This window comes from Barbus barbus (genome assembly GCF_936440315.1).
Source record: "Barbus barbus genome assembly, chromosome: 42".
Classification (NCBI taxonomy): domain Eukaryota; kingdom Metazoa; phylum Chordata; class Actinopteri; order Cypriniformes; family Cyprinidae; genus Barbus; species Barbus barbus.
In genome coordinates, this window is record NC_136720.1 from 16293016 (window position 1) to 16319389 (window position 26374).

Sequence of the window (26374 nt, forward strand, 5' to 3'; positions counted from 1 at the left end):
CCACACATTGGAAGTCAATTGTCACCAAACTGTTTGGTTAACAACATTCTTAAAAATTGTCTTTTGTGTTCCACAAAAGAAAGTAAACCAGAAGTCAATTATCAATTATTATTAAATTATTTTACATGATTTGTTACTTTTTATTTCCCCATTGTAGATTTTGACTTACATAACCATCAATCATATCAAATTATACAAACTTTACAATTTACAAAGGGCATGAATTTAGCTCTGTTTTGAGTCTTTTGTTTTAGACCGAGTTTGAGTCATCTTTGCCCTGTTGTCAGACTTATTCATTTGTTCATGAATAATCTTGTCTTTTGGTTTGTGTCCATAAAGTTCCAAATAGAAAATGAGATAAAGTACTTTTATTTCTTTCTTTTTTTTAAATATTCACTGCATTAACTAAATGAGCATAATATATACTTGCTTATATGTAATGTATACTTGTAATAGAAACTTGTTTGTGATTATATACCACTGCATGCTGTATGAATATTGGATTCTATTTTTTGGACATGAGTGCTGCAAGCTGGATGTTTTTTGTGCAAGCGTTTGTTTGTGTGTATCAGTATACCTTAGTGTGTTGGGGTCGTTCCCGGGGTGCTCCACACTAATTTTCCACTCAGCTGAGGTTTGTGGCCCAATGGGGGGCAGTGGCCTCGAGGTCTCTGCTGGGAATAATCGGGTCAGAGCCACTGGGCTGCGTAATGACTCTCCACGAGTCTCTTCCTCTTTCTCTCTTCTCCCCTCCTTCCTTCTCTCTGCTTCATGGCTCCCTCTTTCCTTCCATCCCTCTTTGCTCACTCCATAATGATGGTGACCGACTGGCTCTTCTCTCGTAGGGGGCTCTGAGGGTCTGGCTCACAGCGCTGCCTCTAAATTTAAACCTGCCATTTGTCAGTGTGGCTGCACCTTCTTTTGTCATTGCTCTCCCTTGCTCCCTTTCTCTCTGGGTATCACTGCATTTTAAAAGCATCTTATTTTCTATATGTGCAACTTGGATGGGGTTTGTCTGTCTGGCCACTGGGCAATAGTTCAGCTCAATTTCCTCCTCTTGCTCCTCATCCGTTAATCATTGGGAATCTGTCCCAAAGGGAGGCTTGATTACCATCGGGATGAATGTGTATTTAAGTGCATATTCAAATATGCATTGACTCATCTATAAGTAATGTTAATATGTTACTGTACTATATGTAGAGCACTGGCTAGAGTTCAAAAGTCTGTCTTATAGCAGCTGAACTCAGTAGTACTGTGGCTTTGCTATTTATTTTACGCATAATGGAATTTCAATGAGATGTCTGGAGTAGAATTGGCTTAGGAACAGTAGGCGTTTCACGGTAAAAGGTTTTTCTTCTGCTATCAAAACTATGACTACTGTGGTAGCATTTTAAAACACACTTCCATTTCCAAGGTTATTGTAAAAGGTAGGATCTTAATTATTCTGCTTCCCAAGTTAACTGCAGTAATTTGGGCCAAATTCTAAATGCTTATGCTTATTTAGAGTATTTTGGTGTTAGATTAGCCACATTCTAATAACAAACTGTTGAAATCAAGTGAGTCTAAGTACTTAATGCTTTTACATTTTGCTTCCTCGCTTTATCTGCCTCTTACTCTCTCTTTCTTGAAGTAATTTAGTCCAAGATTTTTATTTATTTATTTATTTTTTCATTTTTTATTTAATTCACTTCAGGACATGAATGAAAGGAAAAAAATACCGATTGTTGCTGAAATTTTTATTTCTGTCTGTTCTTCACATTGGAAATAAGAATAAGGAAGAACTCATTCGATAACTGTTCCTATTTGTGTTTATGTATATGCATTATTTTTTGTGATTAACTGTTTTTTCCAAGGCATTCCAAGATGCCAGTATTAACTGCAAATATTTTTTAAAAAACAGTATCAGTATTAAACTATTTTTGTTATGATTTTAAATCTGTATTTAAACTTGGAATGGTCTCAAAGTAAAAAGCGGTGCTAAAGTCTGATTTTGTGGTGGTTGTGCTTTAAAATTAAATGATTATAATCTTAATTCAAGTTATGGAAAGATTTTGAAAGTCTGACAGTAATCAGTATTTAGTACTAATGTAAGGTTATCCCCCTGCCTGGTTTAAATGTTTCAAAATGATTAACAGTTGAAAATATTTGTTAGAAGTTTAGAAAAGTAATCATAAAGTAATCAGTTATTTATGAAATAATTGGCATTTACACTACTTATCACATTTTAAATAGGGTAATCTGTAACCTATTACATTTCCAAAGTAGCCTCACCTACATGTATACTCCATAAATCCTAAAATTACTGTGTTGGTTTGCTTTTCTTAGCATAGACAGTCTCTTTCCTTTTGAAACCTACTTCTGTAGTCATTCTCCAGTATTCGTCCCATTAGAGCTGTCTTTGCTTCATGCTGCTGGTCAGACCTTGGGAGTTCCCACACTTTAAACTCCACTAGGCCTCTGTCATCAGTCACACATGAGAAATGTACTTCCTCATGCTTATTATAAATTAGTCTTGGCAAAGCCAGGTTGGTATTTTCCAGTATAAGCCCCAACTCATTCTTATGGTAAATTAACAGTTTTAGTTGTACAGCAGGTGAAACTCTGTTGAATAAAACTCCTTGAGGGATTTATTATTTTAACATAACTTTTGGCTGACTCTGTAAGCTGCTTTCTTCTGAAGACATCTGCAGTCTCTCTCTATCTGTGGGTTTGATGTGAAGGGTGGCATTGCAAACTTACTAGAATTCTTTCCCCCGATCAAAACACAAAACTGGCAAGCATAATGAATTTGGATGCACTAATTACATGTTTTTATTCATTTACCGATGTGCGTAGCTATTTATTTGTTTATTTCCTCCTCTGCAAGCATGGGTGATGTAATGGCATTTAGGTCAGTGTGTCAGAGAGCAGAGTGAACGGAGGGTCACGAGGGGAACAGGAAGAGAGAGGGCAGGCGAGATGCCAGGAGGTCGTCCTGAGTGTTTTGCATGTGCCCACTCCAGCGCTCCCGTCTTCCTGATCGCTTTGATGCGATTTCATTTCCTGTTCATTATTCATCAAAGTACCACATTTCTCCATGTTCGGGCAGCATTTACATAACGAGGGAAACAAATTACTCCTTAGTTGTCTAATAGAGCAGTTTACTTTACTAATGATAAGGTATTAAAATAAACCTCCCGCGTGTTTACAGGTGCACACTGGATGACTTATCAAGGAGATCACCTATTCATCAGATAGAAAAGCATTTGCAGAGAGCTGAGATGGATTTAATAAACTGCACATACACACATATTAATGAAGTACACACAAATACACACCAGAAAAGTCTTGAAACTGGAAATGCAACCCATTTTAACCTTAGATCAAATATAATATAATGTAATATATTATAATTAACTAATAGAAATCAGCTATACAATGCAATGTATTAATAATATTAATATGAATGAAATGTGTAGTATATTGTAAGTTCATATGTATAAAATATAAAATTTAGTTTTACAAAAATATATACTATGAAATGTGTAATATATTGTTTTGTATATATGAACATTTTATATTTATAATATTGTTTATAATATTTCCAAATGCAACAGAAATTTAAAAAACAAGATTTTTCTGATTTTATCCATTAGGAACTGATCATTGGACAATGAAATAAATATTATATAGAAATAAATAAGTACTGTTCACAATTTAACTGGAAATGTGAATAAAGAAAGTAAATAAGGCCAGTTTCACTCATTTTATTTATCCAATACATTTTTAATTTATTAAAGGAGTGAGATACACAAACAGTGCTGTTTATCCTGCTGATATTTGTCTCCAGCCTTTTACACGAGCTCGTAAATGAAGGCTCATAAATGTTTTTCCAGTGCTCTCAAGCCATAAGCAGGCATCTCCTTTATAGCCCTTTTAAATTAGAAATATTCCCATTCTTACAAACTGAGCTGACTTTTCAGCCACAACATGTCAAAGCCCCTGTAATCTCCAAATTATAAACAGACAACCCTCATACGCCCCCTATTGGTGAGAGAGAATAATGTCTGTGTTTAAACAAGCTTCACTGCCTACATACTTTCCTGTAGCGTTACGTAATGGGTGTGGACCGAGAGGGACTTGTTAGGTGTGATGTTCTATTAAAGGTCTTTGACAAGTACGTCTAACTGTGGGATGCACAGCCCCGCCAAATCATCCAGAGACTCGCACAAGACAGTTTGTCTCTCCCACAGCGCTCTGAGAATGCAACACACTCTGTCGTTGTAGAGTTCAATGTTTCACCACCCATAGCTTTTTTTTTTTCTATCGTAAGTGTGTGTGTGTTTGAACACGTAGTACACAGCATGCTTATTAAATCAGCTGCAGAAAAGGGATTCAGGCTGTGTGATTGGAGCTACAAAGGAGGCCATTCTGATTAAACACATCTTAGACCTGCTTAGCTCAGAGAAAGAGGATGATTGTTGCCATTTTAAATCTCTTTCGTTTCTTCTTTCATTCACCAGCAGATTATTCCCATTCTGTTCTCCCGAGTTCTCCACGTTAGGCTTCTTAACTTTTCAATTCATTTACTGTCCTACCTCTCTCTCCCGCCTTCTTTTCTCCAGTGGAAGAAAACCCTGTCATAACTGTCATCCGTTATAAACTTCTCTCCCTCTCGTAAGGACTCTGTGCTTATTCGTAGTTAATTGCTTCACAGCTTTGAATAAAGCCAATCTGGATTAGTCAAGGGAATGACAGGCTAAAAAAAAAAAACAATCGGCACAGACTATTTTATCCACTGTTGTACTATCCAAGCAAGAAAAACTTTGAAATGTTTAAGTGTAGGACTCAGTTGAGTGCTTTCGTATGTAGGTATATTTTATGAACCATTGCAAGATATGTTTTGGGTATTTTATCCAAAACTTGTTTCTTGTATTATATCATATTTTATCTTGGTTCTTATAAATACTTACTCTATAATTTGTATTTTTAATCTAATGCATTTTTAAATTAAGATTAAAAAAAAAAAAAAATAATAATAATAACAATATAATAATAATAATTATATAAATATATAAAAAAATCAAATACATTATATTTACATTTAAATATTAACTTTTTAATATTTTATTATAAGGACATTTGTTTACTTTTCTACTCAATAGCACTGAATTCATGTTATTATATCTTGTGAAGGATTAGAAGTAGTGTCTAAACAAATAAATGAATAATCTTTTTAATGCTGATTGTTTTATATAATTAAATATTACAACACTCAGTATTGGTGTCTGGGTTCTTTAGCACCAGTTTGTACTTTGCAATTCAAGTGGTCAGAACTAAAATTTACTAGTGTAAAATAGTCTTAAACGTACTTAACCTTGGTCCTGTAATCTGATGTGTCTGGATTAGATGTCACAGTGTTAGGGTGGTCCCCTCATCGGCTCAGTGACCCAGTGTTGTGAACGGATCAGAGTGGAGGGTGTTTGGATCTAAAGGGAGGGTCTCTGAGCTTCTCCCCACCTGCAGAACCCGGCAGCCATGAATACGCTTCATTAAGGGTATAGCACAAAGCTGGCTTGTCCCTCGGCCCTTTGGGCCTGCTCTGCTTCCACAAATAGAGTCGCTGTTGTTTTAGCACCGCAGAGAGAACAGAAACAGGATAGAGTCACCACAACCAACTGGTCTTTTCTTTCTCTCTCTGTAACCACCTCCCTCTCTCCTGAAATATGAAACATTAATATAATGCATGGATTTGGACTAGTAACCAAGCTTGTGTTCTATTTCCTTCATGCTGCACTGGTCACAGATGGGAAATGGTTGAACGCATTTGTGCAGCTGTTTTGATTTCCCCCCACATTCTATCAAACGCTTTGTCTTCCTTTTACACGCTGTCTTTCTCACGTATTTCTTTTTGTCTTTGTTTTCCAGGTGCACCAGGAAGGAGAAGTGTGATCGGTCATCCGAGCCTCGTCGTTTTTCCTCTGATATAAAGCAGTGTGTGAGACTCAGCGTTCACCCCAACAACATCTCCGTGTCTCAATACAGTGTCATGGTGAGCGCTAATTTTCAATTCTCACCTCAGTTCCGTCTGTGTAATAACACCATAAAGTATCCTTAAGGAATACTAAGGAATTACAGAACCCCTTCAAGTGTTTCTGAGGATAAAGCCAAACACTGGACATATTGACATTAGCCTAATTCAGTTATGGAGCCCATTACTCTTCTGGCTCCATCATTAATGTGATCATAGTCTTAAGTTCAGCCTTTATGGATCTGCCTCTTACACTGATGGGTTTATGAAGACACGTCATGTAGGCTGACCGTACCACATGTGCCATGTTATTTCAGTGACGTTTGCAACGAGTCACACACATGACACAAAGCTGATTTACTGTTTTTCTGGGAGGAGTACTTCATGAAATCTATTATGTCATTTTCTGATTAAAATCCAGCTGTTTTTCTGAAAAATATGTTTACATTCTCCACTGCTTTTGATCTGGATAAACTGCTATTCTCTTTAAGAAATACTGGAGATGCTTGCTCTTGCCATTTTATTATGCTATATTTTTGGTAATTTTGGACAGTAAAGTAACAAATTCATTCATTTTCAGTCATGAACTTAACAATAACACACAAGAGCTTGATTAATTGCTAAATATAGGACAAGAGACTCCTATAAATGTAGGCCATTGTGTTTCTTTTAATGTGAATCTCCTCCTTGCTCCATACTTTTTTTTTTTTTTTAAGCTTAGTATTTTATGACTATTTGTACCAAATATCACCCAGAATTACCTGATTGGTCACACACATATCTGAATGAATATTATGGGTTTGAGAATAATCTATATTATTCAGATTTCTGGAAACTAGAAAATTGGCTTAATTTGGTTTTGCATAATAACCTGAATGTGACCAAATTTTGATTTAATATCATATTATTGTTGTGCATGTAAGCACAGTCAGGGTGTCATATCAAGTCTGTTTTCTCATGCCAGTCACTATGTACCCATATCCCTTGTCAGGACAGTTACTTTTTTCTATTGGTGTTTTTTTTGTTGGCTGATCCCAGCTAGGTGCTGACTCTACCACTCGTTTGTTGTGTGTGTGTGTGTGTGTGTGTGTGTGTAAAATCCATCAAAGCAGGCCATGGTTTCAGACCTTATCCTCATGTAATCCAGCACCTCCTCTGAGCCTTTATATCAGATTAATGTCTCCACTAGAGAAGCTGGCCTTTCAGCTGATTCAGGATCTGTGTTCTGGGCCCAAAATCAAAACCTCAACTACGAAGCTGTATAAGAGCTAATAAACTCCCATTACGTTACCATATAACACAAGATCTCTGCTCCATGGGATGATGTTTAACCAGGACCTAGATATGTTTAGATACCACCAAATCATTTACACAGCAGTGTTTCTCCATATGTAAGTACTGTATTTCTTTCAATCAGAGCATTCGTGTCGACCGTATCTAGGCAACCAGTCAAAGCAGATGTCAGGAGATTCAGTAGTAGCTGTTCACAGTCATTGAAGAGTTGATGTGATCATATCACCAGATATCCATTTCACAAGAAGTCCTTGTATAAACTCTCCAGGTGTGTTCTGAGAGTGCTAAGGCATTAAGCTTTAAATAATGAGCTCAATCTTCTAAATTTTCTCAATCCTTAATCTTAATATGACTACATCCCTCCTGAAAAGAATAGCTTTGACCAATAGACTTGAGTTGGTTTAATGTATATATGTAAAAATGAACATCACATTAGTATGCTTAATATAATAATAATACAACCTGAATTCCAGAAATGTTGTGACGTTTTTTAAAATTTGAATAAAATGAATACCAAAAGACTTTCAAACCACATGAGCCAATATTTTATTCAGAGCCAATATTTTATTCACAAAAGAACATAGAGAACATAAATGTTTAAACATAAATTTTACACTTTTATCCACTAAATGAGCTCATTTCAAATTTGATGCCTACTTCAGGTCTCAAAAAAGTTGTCATGGGGGCAACAAAGGGCTGAAAAAGCAAGAAATTTTGAAAAGATTCAGCTGGGAGAACATCTAGCAACTAATTAAGTTAATTGACATCAGGTCTGTAACATGATTAGCTATAAAAGGGATGTATTGGAGAGGCAGAGTCTCTCAGAAGTAAAGATGGGCAAAGGCTCTCCAATCTGTGAAAGAGTGCGTAAAAAGATTGTGGAGTACTTTAGAAACAACGTTCCTCAACGTCAAATTGCAAAGGTCTTGCAAATCTCATCATGTACAGTGCATAACATCATCAAAAGATTCAGAGAAACTGGAGAAATCTCTGTGCGTAAGGGACACGACTGAAGACCTTTGTTGGATGCCCGTGGTCTTCCAGCCCTCAGACGACGCTGCATCACTCACCGGCATGATTCTGTCATTGACATTACTAAATGGGTCGGTAAACACAATCCGCCGTGCCATCTGTAGATGCCAACTAACGCCGGTTTCACTCTGCAAGCGTAAGCAGGGCGTACGCAGCGCGCAAGCAGGATGGAAGCAGAGCAGAAGCAGCGCGTATCCATTTTGCATTCACACCGGCAGCGTTTGCAGCGCGCACCTGAACCGCGGATTTTGTACAGATTTCTCAATAATGGGTAATAAGTTAGCTTTGTTTTATTTCTATTTAAAATACATTACAGAGGGAAAACGTGTCAAGAAGCTTATTTTTTTTATAAATTACGAATTATAAGTTTGTTTTCCACTTTCTTTTATGCTTTGTTTGCGTGTAGTGAGAGTTGTTGACAGAAGGAAGGCAATCGTGCTATATATGTTGTTAAGAAGACTACGAAAAAGGATGAGACGCAGACTTTGGGTACACTACACTCTATGCAGTTTACACACAATGTAAGATGAAGGAAGAATAGCCTACCTTCCTCCTCAACTTGAAACATTTAATTGTATACGTATGTATCTCATATTTCTCATACATGTGTGATTATTGTGTGAAAAGTATTCATTTTTAAATAAATGTTTTTATTTCATCAGTGTTGTTTCTTTACTGATTGTAATACTTCAGAAACTGTACTGATTGGATTTGCATGGCTGAGGCCAACACAATGCTTTATCCTGAACATTACATTGTAGTATTGCCAGTGCTTTTGAGGTTGTCATTAACCTTGCACAGTAATTGCTTTTACATATTTTATATATGTGTAGAATAATTTAAATGCTAATATTTTGATATATGAATTATGGTATAAATTACCTATTTCATTACAAAAAAAACATTACTAAGAAAATCATTTGTAGTTTTTATCTATCTTATAAACAGAAAATGTACATGCATTACCCATCAAAAACATAGAAAATCCAAAAAATGTCTGTAATAAGTAACCTTAAACTTCTTAATAGACACGTTTTTTTAATGATCAATTTATCGAGAATTAAGTCTGAAATAGACATACAGTATAGTCTACAGCTTAGATGTATGTAGCATGTGTGACCTTATTCTCTCTATTGTATTTAGTTAATTAGCTATTCATTTGTTCGTACGTGGGCATGCTAAAAATTGAAAACAAAAAAGTAAGAAAGGTTATTACTTTCTGCACCGAGTGCTGATGCAACTTCCTCCCATGCTTTTTCCTTCGCCTGCAAGTCTTTATATAGTAAATTATGAGGATCATAAATAACTGTATGCTTCTCAACCTCCACGATTAGACGAGTGTCGTCCATGATTGTCTTCTTTGCATTAGCACTAGTACCGTCATCATGATGTCAACATGACACCTGTTCTTACGGCAACTTACTATATAGTTATAACACTTATAGGCTAATATAATTAATACAATTAACCAGTGACTTAAGCTGAAATAACAGTATAAATTATTTAAACTAATTTTAGTGATTAGAGCAAAAACTTTATTTTATTTAGTTTTTTGTAATATATAGTAGTATTTTATTTTTTTTACTGAAGTTTATACTCTATTTACAACATAGTAGATGTCATTAATTTACATTCTGGGGAAAAATTTCACTTTTTCGTGTGTATTTTGTCCATAATCAATGCTTTGTCACTTTAATTGAGCGTAAGCAGCACAGCAAAAATAGACTCGGCGCCAAAACGATCGCGGCACTGGCGCTCCTGCTCTGCTCCTGCTACGCGCTGCCGCGCCGCCCCTGCGTGCTGTGAACGCTCTCATCCGTTAACATGGGCGCCGAAAAAAATACGCGCTGCTTACGCCCTGCTTACGCTTGCAGTGTGAAACCGGCGTAAGGCTCTGTCATGCAAAAATTAAGCCATATGTGAACATGGTCCAGAAGCGCCATGGGCCAAGGCTAATTTAAAATGGACTGTTTCAAAGTTGAAAAGTGTTCTATGGTCAGACGAGTCCAAATTTGACATTCTTGTTTGAAATCATGGACACCGTGTCCTCCGGGCTAAAGAGGAGGGAGACATTCCAGCATGTTATCAGCGTTCAGTTCAAAAGCCAGCATCTCTGATGGTATAGGGGTGCATAAGTGCATACGGTATGGGCAGCTTGCATGTTTTGGAAGGCACTATGAATGCTGAAAGTTATATAAAGGTTTTAGAGCAACATATGCTCCCCTCCAGATGACGTCTATTTCAGGGAAGGACTTGTGTATTTCAGCAGGACAATGCAAAACCACATACAGCAGCTATTACAACTGTATGGCTTCATAGTAGAAGAGTCCGGGTGCTGAATTGGCCTGCCTGCAGTCCAGATCTGTCACCTATAGAGAACATTTGGACATCATTAAGCGAAAAATACGTCAAAGATGACCACATTTCCACATGATGTCCCAACATTTCCGGAATTTGGGTTGTAATAATTATATTTATTTTTACTTTTATTAAAAGTAAAAACTTTTATTTTAAAAGTAAAAACTTTTATTTGGCAATGCATTAAGCTGATCAAAAGTAACAGTAAAATCTTTTACATTTGTTACAGAAAAAAATTCAAATCTCTTGAACGATCCATTTATCAAAAAATCCTGGAAAAAAATCAAGGTTTTCAATTCTTGAGCAAATCAGTATATTAGAATGATTTCTGAAGCATCATGTCATCAAGACTAGAGTAATAGCTGCTGAAAATTCAGCTTTGCAATCACAGCAATAGAAAAGTTATTTTAAATTGTTACAGTTTTAAGAGTATTTTTATAAACATGTATGTTTATGAAATGATTGATATGTTATTTACACAGCATCTGAGAGAGATTGACCTTTTCCTTCAAACTGGAATTACTGAGAGGAAAACAACACATCTGCAATGCGATAAATTGTAAACTGTGCACAGAACACACTATAGGCATTCATGCTGCTTCTTGACCTTTTTCATTATTAAATATTTGTTTGAGGAGATAATCACAAAGCTCCTTTGTTCAGTCTGCAGGGAGAATTTAGGGATTGAAGTAAGTTTCTCATCAAAAATGATTTTATTTTTTTGACTATTTAATATTTTCATGTTATTTCACATTTTATCCATAAGCCTTCCTGGACTTCCACCCAAACCACAGTAAAGCCTATTTTAAGAGGAATTAGCCTCTTTTAAACTGCTATTGTTCGAATTACTAAGTGCATTTAGCAAAGAAGTTTCTTTTTAGATAATACCGAGGCTCTGATAAGCAGAGCGTAGCACAGCTTTAGCATTATTCTGAAGAAGGATTAAACTAGTTGTTTACGGAAAACATCAATCATGACTGGATTTGACACTATAGGTGCTCTCAGAATTCATTTAAATGTAGATTGATTTTATCCATGCAATTTTAAAGTACAACAAGGGGGTACAATAAGTAGAGTATCATAGCTCTTGGGTCTCTGGGGGTACAACGACATCTCTGTTTCCTTCCACTCACAAATCCTGAAGCGTAATTAGAAACCCACATCAGGATCTGAAGTCCGTGAGAGTCTGCCGTCTTGATGCATTCTTCTGTTCAGGCAGGAGGTAATCAAAGACACCATATTCCTCATGTCGTACCCTCTGCTGCGAGAGGCCTTTTTTTGTTTGTTTGTCGGTTCCCTCTCCGAGAGGGATGATTTTCATATTTATCGTGGGCAGCGAGGGTTTGTTCGCCGCTGCTTGAAATGTAATTGAAGAAATTCTTTCTGCATCCCTCTCTAAAAGGAAAAAATAAATTAAATCCCAGAGTGGCGCCGCCATCCACTGGTGCATCCTGAACTTTAATGGGAAAGCGGAAAACAGCGAGAGAGGGGGCAAGATGGGAAAAGAGTGTCTGCTACATGTCCCTGCCTTTTCATTAAACAGCAATCTAAAAACAGCCCAGGTCAGCCGTTCTGTTGAGTAAAGGGTGTTCCAGGCCGTATCACCAGTGTAATGCAGGGTGCAGGGCCACTCTATGCAAGGATGCGGCTTCCTATTAGTGTGGATATTCCGATTTCATCCACTTCTCTTCCCATGATGCCCTCACAGAGTATTACTGCATGCTTTCCCAAATGGACCCCCAACAGAGTCAAACTGACAGAGCGCCACTGTGGACCTTTTTTTAAACGGGGCATTTTGTTGCCTTTCTTACTGTATACAACTTCATTATTCTCTCTTCGTGTGATCTCCTTATTTTTGAGCTTTCTTTAACTTTAACATGCGATTCGTATAGCATTCAGATAGTATCTGGGTATTAAAAAATAAGAGATTATAAAATGTGGAATAAGCTGCTGTTCATAAGAGCAAAATAAAACAAGTTCTTGTGATTTCAAAGTCACAATGTATACATATAAATGATTGAGTATTTAAAAGTATATTTTACTGCATTAAAGTTTTACTGACAATAAAAATTGCAATTGTAAAATGACTGATTATTGGCGGTGCAACTTCTGTATTATATGTTAAAAGCATAGTTGTATACGGACAGTAAACAATGCCAGTGTAGGTGGCAGGTGTAAAGGGGGCATTTCTTTCAGTCTCATGACAGTTGCTCTTTCTCATTCTTCTCTATGCCATCGTCCCCTTCTGTTTCTCACTTCATCTGACTCTGGTGTCAGGCAACACATGTGCTTCAGAGCAGGGCTTGAAATTCATTCGAAGGCTGGGAGCCAGAGGGCATTGTGGGTAAAAGAGATGGAGAGGACACAAGGAGAGCGAGCGAGCAGCGGCTCTCCAGATGAGAGTCATAAAGAAAAAAAGAGAATGAAAACTCTCACCCCGTAGCCATCTCTCTTTCTCATTCTCTCCTTCTCTCTCTCAATTTCCCACCCACTTGTGTTCAGTGAAACACATTAGAGTCAGTACAGGCTGACTGATGGCTGACTGAAGTCTCTTGATGTCTCTGGACATTTTCCTCCAGGAAATTTAGGAGATATGTGGCTGCTGGTTCAATGGCCTGATTTCGCTGTGCGGTTGGCCACGTGTCAGCTGGGATATTTATGGAACGGCTGCGTGTGTTTTCTGGGATGTCTTGATGTCTGCGGCTGGATTGAGATTTCCCATGCGTGGAGTCTGCAGACTTCCTACTCTCTCAAGAGCATTTCAAATCACGGACATGAGAAAATATCCACGTTACAGCAGTTTTAGGGGCGGCAGCAGCAAAAATGAGTTTATTTTGTGCCCAAAGTTGGTGTGTCAGTTTGTGACACACACCAAAGTTTGTCCTGTCCATTATTGCCTTCTATTTTCTCTTCTGAATAACTTCAACTTGTCTTTTCTTTTTCCCTGACAGCTAGTGCTGGAGGCTCATAACGTGCCAGAACTTTCTGCAGGGGTCAACTGCACCTTTGAGGACCTGGCAGAGATGGACGGTCTGGTCGAGGGGAACCACATTACCTGCAGCTCTCCTGCAGAGAAGGAAGTCCCACGCATCATTGTAGACCAAGGTATGAAGATATACTGTCACTAACCAATAAAATACAATGGAAAAATTGGGTGAAATGACTGAATGTTGGCATTTGTTGAGGTAGAGTGAGACTAAAAGTGAGACTACGACAGCTTTATAACTGGAGATGCTGGATAGAGAGATCTGCTCCAGACTCCAGAGAAGCTGGATTTATATCAGAGGGAAGGAGGGAAGACGGTCTAAGAAAGAGAGAGAGTGTGATAGGCATAAACTCCTGAGCAGAGATGGAAGTTTACATGCTCATTATCTTGCCTGCAGCTGTTGACTTTTGCCGCAGGACGTGTTTTGTAATTGAGTGAATAAAGGTCGTCAAGAGGGAGGCAGTTTTGGCATTCTGTCTCCTGTGCTCTCGTCCGTCTCTCTCCATTTCACTCTTTCATTCTGAGGCTGCATTGGCACTGAGGTTTGAGAGATTTTTCAAGTAAAGTGATTAGATTGGATCTCCTGAACTGATGACACTCTTCACTCCATCTGCTCGGCTGAAAATGGTTTTGACAGCATTCACTCCAGCAGATAAGAGAGAGAAAAGATTTTTCAAGAGAGAACATTTCTCCGTCCTCTTCAGTACTCTCATTGATGCCATTCTTACGCCTCTGTTTTCTCGCCGATGTGCTTGGTTACCCCGACGTAATTGAAACGAGCACACATCTGGGCAGCTGTCTAGAGGCTGGTAATTTTTCATATGAAAACGTCTCAACATAAAGATAATGAAGACGCGCACTACAGCGGATACGGGGGAATACTTCTCTGCATGTGTTTCCAGGGCAAAAAGAGGGGGAAAAAGAATGTAAAACACAGCAAATTACAAGGCGGAATAGAAGCAACAATGTTCTTTCACAGCGTCTTGTATAGAAACACCCGCAAATTACCTTAGTGAGTGGCACAGCGGCCTGGATGTGAGGTAGAAAGAGCCGTGCGCAGGGGTGTGAGGTGTGTGAATAATGATGCATGCAAGTCTCATTGGAGATGTGAGGCTACTCAGGCCACCATGAAATTACAGGTCGGCCCAATCTGCAAGGGCCTAGAGCTCTGAAATGCCGCAGTGCAAACACACACTCACGCCACTGGATAAGTACACTATTACACACCTGAGGGTGCACACATTTACACACACACACTACTAGATACATACACCATCACTGTCATACACAGTGTATTCAACCCCTAATCATGGGATACGTCATAAAATAACGTTAAAGTTGTGGATCAAGATGTGTTTTTATGGATTCTGTGTGCACACATACCCCTGCAGTTATAGGTCATTTATATGCTCTCTCTCCCATATTCCTCACTTTCCTTCCATTTCTTAGTGTCATGGTAACAGTGTGTGTCCTGAGTGACTCATTAAAGGCAGACACACTCTGCAGCGGGTGGCAGGGGGCTTGCACACACACACGCACACACACTCCGGAGATACCAGCCATCAAGGTAACATTTAGGTGAACTAATTAGGACAGATTCATTGTCAGGCACACTTTACAGTGATTGATGAATGATTCGCTCTTTGTTGAAGAAGCGTGACATGACAGGGAAGGGGAGTGCTTTAGGAGAACAAGAAAGAGGTTGAAGAATAGTGTGCGAAAAAAGGAAAGACAGAAATAGATAGAGAGGGTGAAAAAGTACGATCTTCCTTCGAGAGGGGAGATGTCGTGTCCGGCATGTTGAATTAAACATGAACTTCTTCATTAGCTCAGACAAAAACATGCTGAAGATGGGCACTTTTGTGCCACATTTCCATTAACTCTTACAGGTTTCTTTCTCTCGCTCGCGGTCTCTCTCTTCCTCTTCAAGAATGTTTTTTGGGAAGGGTTTTGGCTCATTTTTGGCAGAGAGGAGCAGTCACTTGCATCCACACACTATATAACTTACTCGCTATTAAGGCGCTTAGCTTGTATGTATAAAAGATAACTGCTAGTTTGCTATATTGAGTTTGGTAGAGTGTGTTTGGTATTTTACAGCCTAAGCATTAAAATGCACAGTAGACTCAGTCACTTTCAAGGAAAGTCAGTGTATGAGGAAATAACAAACTGCTTACCAAACTCACATTTAAATATTTCAAATCAAGTGTCTTACTATATGACAAATATTGAGTAAACCTTGTTGCAGTTCATTGTCACCCACCTTTTGGAACAAACTGTGGTCTCTGTAGGCAGCTCATTGGGCTTTAAACTGATATTTCTGTGGGCAGCACACTATCAGCTATTTCAACACTCTGTTTCCCCTCCTCCGCCTCTTAGGTGACCATCAGATTGTCCAGCTCTACCTCAAATCAAAGGAGACAGGACTAGCTTTTGCCAACACTAGCTTTGTCTTCTACAACTGCAGCGTTCACAAGTCGTGAGTATCTTTTATATTTGCAATTATTTAGTGCAGTCGTGTATATTTTTATGAACACTCAAACTAACTCAGGGCTCGACATTAACGCTTGTCTGGGACAAGTGAATGTTTTGGACAGGCAAGTGAAAGAGAAATTTACTTGCCCAATCGGACAAGTAACTTGAAAAAGTCAATACCAAAAACAATAGTAACTGTCTTTATTTATGATATAGCTTTTGTTAAAGGGGTGTGCAATATATATCGTTTGCGATAATTTCATAATTGTTGTTTTAACGAGTATATTGCAAGAATCAAACAAAGCACACCTACAGAGTGCATGCATACATTACTTATAGAAGTCTATGTTAGACTAGCTCACGTGCGAGTGTGTTCTTTCACTGCATGATTCAGTATTACAATGCATGAAGAAGAATGATCAGAAAATTCAAGATATAGGGGCAGAAAAATATCTAATTTCATGTAGTTAAACAATATCACACGAAGATCGAGCACCTTTTTTTTTTTTTGCTCCAAAAACCATCATGATTACAAATGTGATTTTATTACAGTTCAATAAACAAGAAGTTAACATTAAGTTAGCATTAAGTTAACATTAACATTGGTGTCTAAACATTATGGTGTTTAGACTCCATATTTCCTGTTTTTGCTCTGTTTCACCAACAAAAATAACTCCAGCCACAGCACTGTTTTGTGTCTCTGAGCAACATGACGATGTTTCGTTCCTGAATGAATCAACCCGTTTAAATGATTCGGTTCAATCGCAATGACTCACTTATTAACAGTGACTTGATGCTAACTACTGGTGGCTTTAATTTCACATTTCCAGTATTTTTTTTTTTTTTTTTTTAAATAATTTCAAATATCAGAATTCAACGTTTTATGAATCAAAACATTTTTAATTTGTAACTACAGATTTAAGCATTCCATGTCCCTCAGAGCTGCATTAACAGTGGGTAAATATATCTATTCCACTTCAGATGCAACTTCTGTGTTTCCTCTACATTGCAAAGATGAATTTTGTTGATACTGATTTCATTTGTTTGGTAACAGCCCAAATGTCTTATTATACTAATTGACTGATTAAATTGAACTCTAAATTCATATATAAAAAATAAGTAAATATTAGCATTATATTTTAAGTTTAATATAAAATAATTGTATATTATATATTGTATATTAATACTCCTTTTTTATTTTAAAATATAGTATTATCACACTTTTTTTTCAATTTATTTAAAAAGAAAAATGTAACTAAATAAATTAAATGTGTTTTGTGTAACTATAATAAATAATTATATTTATAACTCAATAAAAAAAAAAAAAAAGATCTCCGGGCAAGTAACATTTACACTCGGACAAGTAAATGACAAATGTGCTTGTCTGAAGGACAACCACATGAGAATGCTTAATGTCAAGCCCAGTAACTGCATTAATCCACACCCATTCCTTATCCCAGGTGTCTGTCCTGTGTTGGAAGCCCATACCAGTGCCACTGGTGCAAATATCGTCACACGTGCACCCACGATCCGAGCAGCTGCTCTTTCCAGGAGGGCCGTGTCAAACAGCCAGAGGTGAGTTACTTGTGATTGGTCACACATCGGGTTTTGTAATTGACCCTCATCATTCTCAATTGAACTTAATTGATTTGATTGGTGCAGGAGTACGGTTCAGGTCACGTCCTCATTGTGAGAAGTTACCCAGCATCACACTGTCACGTTGAGCACATCTGATGGCTTTGAATTTAACTTGATTCTCATTAATCCCTAATATTTCTGTCTGGATTCCCACCAACATCTTATTATATGTAAGTTATCAATAATATTGGCACTACTTGCATGCCTCGAGGCCACCGCAGGCCCATCAGATAAATTAAAAGCTTGTGTTGGGGCTCTGCGCTTTTTGCCGGAGCCAAACCTTTTCCTAGCTCCCTCTCCGAGATGCCAAGGAGGGTTGAGCCATCGAGTTTGTATCACTGTAACGCCCTTTAATCCCTCCCTGAGGGTCTACATGGCGCGGATCACAATGTGTTTATTTCATTTGCGTCACACAACTGAAGAGAAATCAGCAGCTACCATGAAGATACGATTATGTACATCCTGCTCGTGTGCTTAGCTTTGAAATGTGTAATGAATTATGAGGACACCTGCCCCCCGAGGCTATGTGTTTTAGCCACACAAATGTGTAGCCTCATCATTTAGCATTCATTAACATCTCTTAACAGAGCGTTTCTCAGGCTGCCAGCATTTGGCTTTCCAATTATCAAATGGACACGCAGTCAATATTGACCAGTTTAATATTAGGATTCCCTATTGTGTGTCGAGCCACTTGCACACAAAGCAGTGACTGAATATTAGCACGTTAATGACATTTCCACTGGATGTTTTTGTTTGATTTTTGTTTTAAGGCAGGTGTTTTGTCCGGTTAATGAGTTTAATTTGGATTTCATTAACCCCTCGTACTGGAGGTCTCAGAGCCGCTTCCAAACTCCGGGTGGCTTAGAATTAATGACCGGCAATGTTTACCGTGCAAATCCTCTGAGCAGACGCTGACGAGTCAACTTTACATGGAGAAATGAGATGACCTTTTGCGTTGACCTTCCGCAGATGAATTTCTGTGTTTTATACCAATTAATGGATTGCTGAGAGTGATCTGAATAATCCAGACTTGTCTTTCAATGGTATTTGGAAGTGAGAAGCCCCCCTGTAGTCAGAGCTTGTTTCAGTATGCACCCATGAGCACAGGAGAACAGTCCACATTCACAAACAAAACGTGCCACGGCATCAGAATGTCGTCTCTGGCAAGATTTAACAACAGTGTGTGTGCTATTCACAGTCTCTCACATTTAAATATCTGACGGGTCTTCTTAAGCTGTCTGCTTTTTGTTTCATTATCATATTTCAATTTGTGTGACACTTGTTTTTTGTTTAACAACAACAGCAAGAGAAATTAAGTAGCAAAATTCAAATATTCTAAGTCACATCCTTCGCTTCTCTGTATTTTAACAAATTTTGATCAGATTTTCTAGTTTTGCATCATAAATTATCTAGTGAAAAGGATGTACTGTATTAGTATTATCCTGTTATATAAAGTAGGGGAACTTGGCATATAATGCATGTGAGAAAAGTGATTAGCATTTTTAATGGAGTTTCTATATGGCAAGTAAAAAGTGTTGTGATGGCAAACTTTTCCAGGTCTAGAAATATGTCATGTATTTTGATAAATTGCCACTGTACAAATGGCCATGCACAATAATTAGTCAATAATTATTTAATGAAGCATTTGAAGTAAGCACTGTCAGTGGATTAACTAATGGTTGATAGTAAGCCTAGTAAATTTTGACACATTTCCCTGAAATTGTTTCTGAATTATGGAATTAATATGGAATTATTTTGATTAAACACTGTTTTTCCATCTTAGCACAGCTAATCTAACTCTCCTGTACCTGTCTTGATTTCCTCTCTGTGAGAGTGTGTATACTAAAGATAGTGCTGAATCCTGTCAGTCGCTGACTGTGTTGGTCCCCCATGTCTCACTCTTGGCCGCTGGCGTAATGCTGCATGACTAAACGCACACCAGTCTGACCCAGACATCCACTGCACTTTAACAAACAACTTCTTTTATGGCTTGGCTTTTTACATCCTTTTAGGAATTGCAAAGTGCCTGTTTACATGCCTTACCGATGGGTAATGTGAAATTGTGGTGTGATTTTGAATAATAGAACTGTCAAAACCTTGACACCAGACCAATTCGCATGAACTCAAACCTTTTTATCTGAATGCTTATGCCTAAATAGACTGAAAAAAGTTTTGGAAAGTAACATTTAAATTTTTCAAAAAAGTAAAACTGACCATTTTATGCAAGAATACCTCATATTTATGCTATATATACCACATTTTGGTTTCATGTTGCTTGTAGTGAAATCAATTGTGAGAGGAGTCTTAATGCGCTTAACGGGAGGAAGTATTTGTCCAAATGAGTCACTTGAGGTTCCATGACTCTTACAAGCTGCCTCAGAAGGCAGCTGCCTATGTAGACAGTAGGAAGCAAGGCAGCTCACTCAATTTTGTAACAATATGGAGGAAGATGAGAGAAAGAAAGAAAGGAGAGAGTTGTGGGAAGCAGGAACTGATCGATCCAGTGAACTCTCTACCATCTTATTAAGATGTTAATTGACAGGCAAAATTGGCAGCTTTGCACAATTGAGCTGCAGATTGTGAGGAGGAGGATTTGGGTCTGAGTTCAAAACCGTGAGATGGCCTCTCTGCTTCGCCTACAGCCCTCAGGGAGAAACTTTGAGGTAAAAATCATTTAGATCGAGGTGGAGGACAAGACTTGAAGAAGAAAAGACCAACTCGGGAGGGGAGCGAGAGTGAAAACAGGAGGGAAGTGTCAGAGGTAAGAGAAGATAACACACGTGATGCCGCAGCAAGTGAAATGTGGCAAAAAATGGGAGGGGAGGGTTTTTGCCCACGGCGGTAGGGAGGCACGCTAAAGCACAAGGAGTGCAGGGAAGCCTCGGTAATCATCCAGCTAACACACCGAGAGCTGTGGAGAGAATTAGGCGTTTCATCTTCTACCCGACTGAACGCTGCCATTATGCATACATACTCAAACAGCTCTAATTATGGATCTATCACTCCGTGCCAGCTTGCTACCCTCTGTTCTCTGTGCCAGGGCGTCTTCCTCCCTGCTCGCACTCAATGACTATCTTTGTCTCTGCGCATCTCTAACAAAAGTGCACGCACTGAACTTCAATCTTTTCCCCCACCTACAGTTTCTCTTTCTTCGGCGTCTAATTATATCAGTCCTGTTCTGAGACGTTGGAGATTCAGCTGCAGTGAGTTGAATGCAACCCCCCCCCACCCCCCAGTAGTAAACAATTGAGAGACCAATTGCTGTCTGCCTCATTCCATGTCCCTTTGACAAACACATCATTATGCTTCAGCTCACCCTCAGGCCTCTCTTGCTCAGACCAAGACTGTAAATGCACCCTCAAGAGCCTCTTTCATCTGTAAAATGCCTATTCTTAATAATAATTTCCCTTTTTTTTTAATCAAACCCTGCTTTGTTTTCCCACCTCAAATGAGCTGCCTCGGGCACCTCTTGTCAGATTTGACACGCGTCATGAACAAGGACGGAAATCGCAGTGTCGAGTCATTTGTCTCATGAATGCATGTTGAATTACCGTCTCTGCATTTTTTATTAACGTCTCTTCCAGTAAGACTGTTCAGCTGTATCTGGCTTGAGGCTACAGGAATCATTCTCTTCCTGGACTCAACGGACACTGGCTCTCTTTCTGAGCCTCAAGACGAGTGTGGCCACTTTTTTGATCTGCTTCAATTATGTTCAAAGAAGCAAGACCGCAAGATCTAGCTTGATGCTGACATGGTGATGTGTTCGTCATTGTGTCCTTCAAAGTTTTTAGTGACAAATCGTATATAGAGGCCTGAAATGGAAAAAGCCTTTGGTTTCGAAATCAGCAATAGAACGTTTCATTTGTTCCTGTCCTGCTTTCTCTCTCATTGTGTCTAGCTCTGTCCTTTCTTCTCTGCCTCCTTGTAAAGACTTAATAACCTGGCCCTAGTCTTCAGTGTCTCTGAAGACTCCATATTAGAGCCTCCCAGTCTTCAATTATAGTGTTATTATGCTTGGAGTCAATCTCCCTCCACATAAAGCTGCCAGCGGGGCCCTGCTCATCCGTCAATAAGAGGCGTGGTGAGAGGGGGGGGACCGGCCAGACACCTTCCTCAAAGAAGAAAGCACATACCAGAGAGACTTGGGCATGGATGGAAGTAGATATTGGTGTTTTAGTGGGTGATTTTTCCCTTGTCGTGCCTTATTTATGACTAAGACCACTGCAAATAAACATGTTCACATTATATCAGAGTAATAGGGAGATATATCCTTGGAGGGTGGTCTGGGGAAAGACTTAGAGAGGCCCTTGTAGACCACGGGGCTGGATAGCTATTATGAAGGTGAGAGGGCTCTAAATGGGTATTTAGAGACCTGAACGTCGGGTCACAGTAAGGCTGCCCTTGGCGGAACGGGTGTGCGTTTTACGCCCGGCATTTACTGATGACTTTAATATCTGGAGCCTGTGTGAGTGGAGATATGAGAGTCGGGCGTGCAGTGTTAATTTCGTTAACGAAGAGGACGACGAAAAATATTCGTTAACGAACCTTTTTTCTGTGACTAAGACGAGAAGTTGACGAGATAAAACTAATATCTGATGATAAAAACTATGACGAAATTTATGCGCGTCTTCGTTAACAAGACGAGACGGGACTAAAATGTTATTTGAGGACTACCGGACATTCAAAATACATCCTATAGGTTAAGTTAACTGTCTTGTCTTTTAAAATGTGCGTCCCTGTCACTGGATCGCAATCAGATGAGGGGCGTTTGTATATCTAGTCACAGTATGGCAGCCGCAGTGGGCGGATACGCTACCAAAACGCAAACTAGCGATCTGAAACAATGGCCTCAGCACCTGAATGGTTATAGGGATAGGGTGACCAGACATCCCGTTTTTCCCAGGAGTCACAATTCGTTGTTGATTAACTTAAAGTTAGTGAAGGCGCGATAGGCGGAATCACTCTGATAGAAGTGCTCCACTTTCTCAGTTCTCACACAGCGCGTGATCAGTTCTCACACAGCACGCGATCAGTTCTCACACAGCGCGCGATCAGTTCTCAGTTCTCACACAGCGCGCGATCAGTTCTCAGTGCTCAAATATACACACAGCAGTCCAAAAGTATATCGTGTAGAGCATCTCATGTAAATACAGTCAGTTATGGCTTAAGTGAACGTAAACAGGTGGGTGAAATCTGAATGTGTGTCAGTATTACATGCATCCGTCTTAAATGGACAGCATTCCTAATTAAATAGCCTACCTATCTATGCCATTAATATTAACCAACAAAAGATGTTAAATAAATGTATACTTGTTATATAAACCTACTGTATCTGAAAAATTAGTTAAATTTGTATCTCTACCCAAAATTTTGAATTTATTCCATATTCCTTAATTCAAATTTCTCATAAACTTAATTGATTTGGTAATGACTATTTTTGTTTGAAGACTGCATATAAAATAGCTACCAAAATAAATGTTGGTAACTGCAGTTTGACTAAAAGTAATGACTAAAAGTTGACAAAAATGCAATGACTTTTCGTCGACTAAAACTAGACTAAAACTATGAAAGACTCAAATGACTAAAATGTGACTAAGACTATTAAGCATTTTTCTCTCAAGATAAAGACTAAGACTAAATCAAAAAAGCCTGCCAAAATTAACACTGCAGGCGTGTTGTAGTGTCTATGCTGTTTTATTTAAGACTGCAATTATGCATGTGGGTGGTGCATTTGTTTATTTGGCATGTTAAGATAAGTGTTTATGCTTACCAGCATTGGTGTGCTTGCTTGCGAATGTGTGCATTCATGTGTGGTGAAGTGAAACACTAAGTGTCTCCTGTACTGTATATATCCAGTATGAAAGTTAAAATGAAAGGGGTTTATGGATCCATCTCATGCCCTTACAAAATATTACCTTGCTGCAGTCAGACTGCAGTGCATCTTTAAATTCACACTCAGTATTCAATCTGCATTCCGTTGCTGCTTTGGTCCAGATAACACCTCAGTTTGTATTCATCTTACAAAAGCCACCTGAGCACTTTGAACGCCCTTCACTGCATAAATACCACTCTGCGCCACCTCGTTGGTTTCTTTCGTAGTATCCAAAAGACAGTGTTACATCAGTCTTATAGATTGTAGTCAGGGACATAGAGAAAAAACACACACTCAAGAGTTCTTTATCCTCTTTCTTCCTTTAAAATTATCTTTTTGTCTGCTTGAATTAACAGCACTCACTTTTATTCTTTTTGTAGATAGCCTCTCAAATTATCTATAATGGCTTTTTTAAACTCTGCCCCAGAGCAATTCAGCCATGCTAATGAGCTTCAGACCATCGTTATTGGCCCGTCCTTTCAGCCTAAGGAGCAGTCAAGATAGATTTTAATGCTAGAACAGGCCCATACCCATGTTGAAGATTTGTTGGGCTCACACCAGGGAGTTTCTGACTTGTGTTAAGGGATACTTTTTGGTTTGTTTTTGACCTTCCCGTTTGTTATTCTCCTGCAGGAATGTCCTCAGCTGCTTCCAGCGGATCGTATCCTGGTTCCAGTGAACGTGGTGAAACCCATCACCCTTCGGGCCAAGAACCTGCCCCAGCCACAGTCGGGTCAGCGCGGGTACGAGTGTGTACTCACAATACAGGGTGCGGAGCAGAGAGTTCCCGCTCTCCGCTTCAACAGCTCCAGCGTACAGTGCCAGAACACATCGGTAAGACTGTGTGTGTGTATGGGAGTGTGTTCAGTAAATGTTTCAGCAAATTTGTTTGTGGACACAAGGGTACTCTCAGAAACAAGGCACAGAATTTTAAGCATCACAAAAAGTCATAGACGTGATAAAAGTGAGCGGTTGTTTGGAGATTGTGTGAGAGCAGCTTATTTTAGTCAAGTGCGTTCTGTCCTGAATATTTAGTGCATGTTTGCTTGTTCTCCCAGCATCAGCAGTGTAGGGATTTTGGAGTCTTCTCCACTGTGTGCTGTGATGACTTACCCGAGGATGAACCTGCCAGGAATGATAAAAGCGCTCTTCCGGCAGAACACAACTAGTAAATGTGTATCTCTCTCTCTCTTTCTCTCGCTCTCTTTCTGACTCTGTTCCCATGGCTACAGTACTTGTATGATGGGATGGAAATGAGTAGCCTCCCTGTGGATCTGACGGTCATCTGGAACGGAGACTTCAGCATTGACAACCCGGCCCAAAACAAAGGTGAGGCCTCTGATCCAGCAGCCCTGCTAGTACCCCTGGATTCAGTCTCCATAGCAACAGACTTGCAGCATCCATCCCCTGACATCCTGATGGAGTTGACTGCGGATAGCCTCTGTTTTTGCTTAACTTCTTCCTCGTCTCTTTATTTCTGTCTTTTTTTGATCTTCTGTTTAATTTACTATATCACAATAACTAATGTTCACACCTCTCATCTTCTTCCTGTGTGTACATCTTTGCACCACACAGAAGGTCAGAGACATGTTGTGTCAATTAGATCTACCATAGTCTTTAAGTGCATTTTAAATTAACCTGTGTTTATCCACCTGTTCGACAGCCAATCAGAGATGTGTAGTCAAAGCTGTTCTTTGGCCAAAAAACACTTTCTACAGAGGAACAGAGATATTATAATGACAACTAAATATAACAAATTTAATCTCAACCCAGTACAAGATAAAATCCAATATGAAACCTTTAATAATTTTCACCCTTCATGTCAATTTCATGTCTGATGCATAAACCACACAAAAAGGGAAATATTTCAGGAGTTTTAAAGTCTTCATCTGATTAGTTGAACGCTGATTTACAAAAGTATGTGAAGTTCACAGCATAGACTCTTCACAACTGAAGACGATGTTCTTGAATGAATGATTTAGTGGTTGCACACCAGTTTGTCGTTGTAGGGACTTCAACTTTACATTTTCACGCCTCTAAACATGAAGCTGAACAAAACTAATGGTGATTGGTTGCTTTACATGTCAGTCAAATGGCCTCTTGGGTGGTCGTTGTCCAATTAAAGCTGATTCCTTGGCCAGTTAAAGAGTCCAGACTTCTGCTGTCAGTTTGAAGGTCTGGACATGTGAGATTATTTTCACACTAATCAATATTTTATCTGATCATAATTTGATATTATAGTCCATTTTGCAATTATAATATTATAATTTATGTGAACAATATATGTAGTATTATATTATTATAGTATATACTTATCAGATTTAAAAACAAAAACAAACAAAAACTATCCAGTGGGGTTAGAAAAATCAACTTAATTCAAGATATCACATGGTAATATGTTATGCAATTTTGTTTCTCAAGTGGATGTTTAGATGTTTTACTGGAAAAAAAGACAAAAATACTGATTTAGAAAATAATTTTTTGCACTTAAAAAGATGCTCTGACCATTAAAAGAAAATTCAAAGTAATTGCAGAGGCAGTCTGAGCCCTCAGAGATTTTTAAACATGTATCCCCAATGTCAAGACTAGAAGTTCTGAAAACATTTTCATTGATATGAAATGGGATTTGGATTCATGTTAAACGTGCCCCTGCTTTAATCCAAATCAATGAACATAGCACGATTGTGTCTGAGTGTTATTAAAGCGCTGTGTC

General features: G+C 38.7%; 1 protein-coding gene across 1 annotated transcript in view; it reads left to right on the forward strand.

Annotated features, from left to right (window-relative positions):
• The window catches only part of LOC306861089 (plexin-A4-like), a 224644-nt gene that overhangs the window by 156311 nt on the left and 41959 nt on the right, over positions 1 to 26374 (forward strand). The window contains exons 6-11 of the mRNA XM_079403167.1: positions 5908 to 6031; positions 13645 to 13798; positions 16056 to 16155; positions 17612 to 17726; positions 24295 to 24495; positions 24894 to 24990. Of these exons, the coding sequence (XP_079259293.1) occupies positions 5908 to 6031; positions 13645 to 13798; positions 16056 to 16155; positions 17612 to 17726; positions 24295 to 24495; positions 24894 to 24990 (791 nt within the window). The remainder of the gene's footprint in view (positions 1 to 5907; positions 6032 to 13644; positions 13799 to 16055; positions 16156 to 17611; positions 17727 to 24294; positions 24496 to 24893; positions 24991 to 26374) is intronic.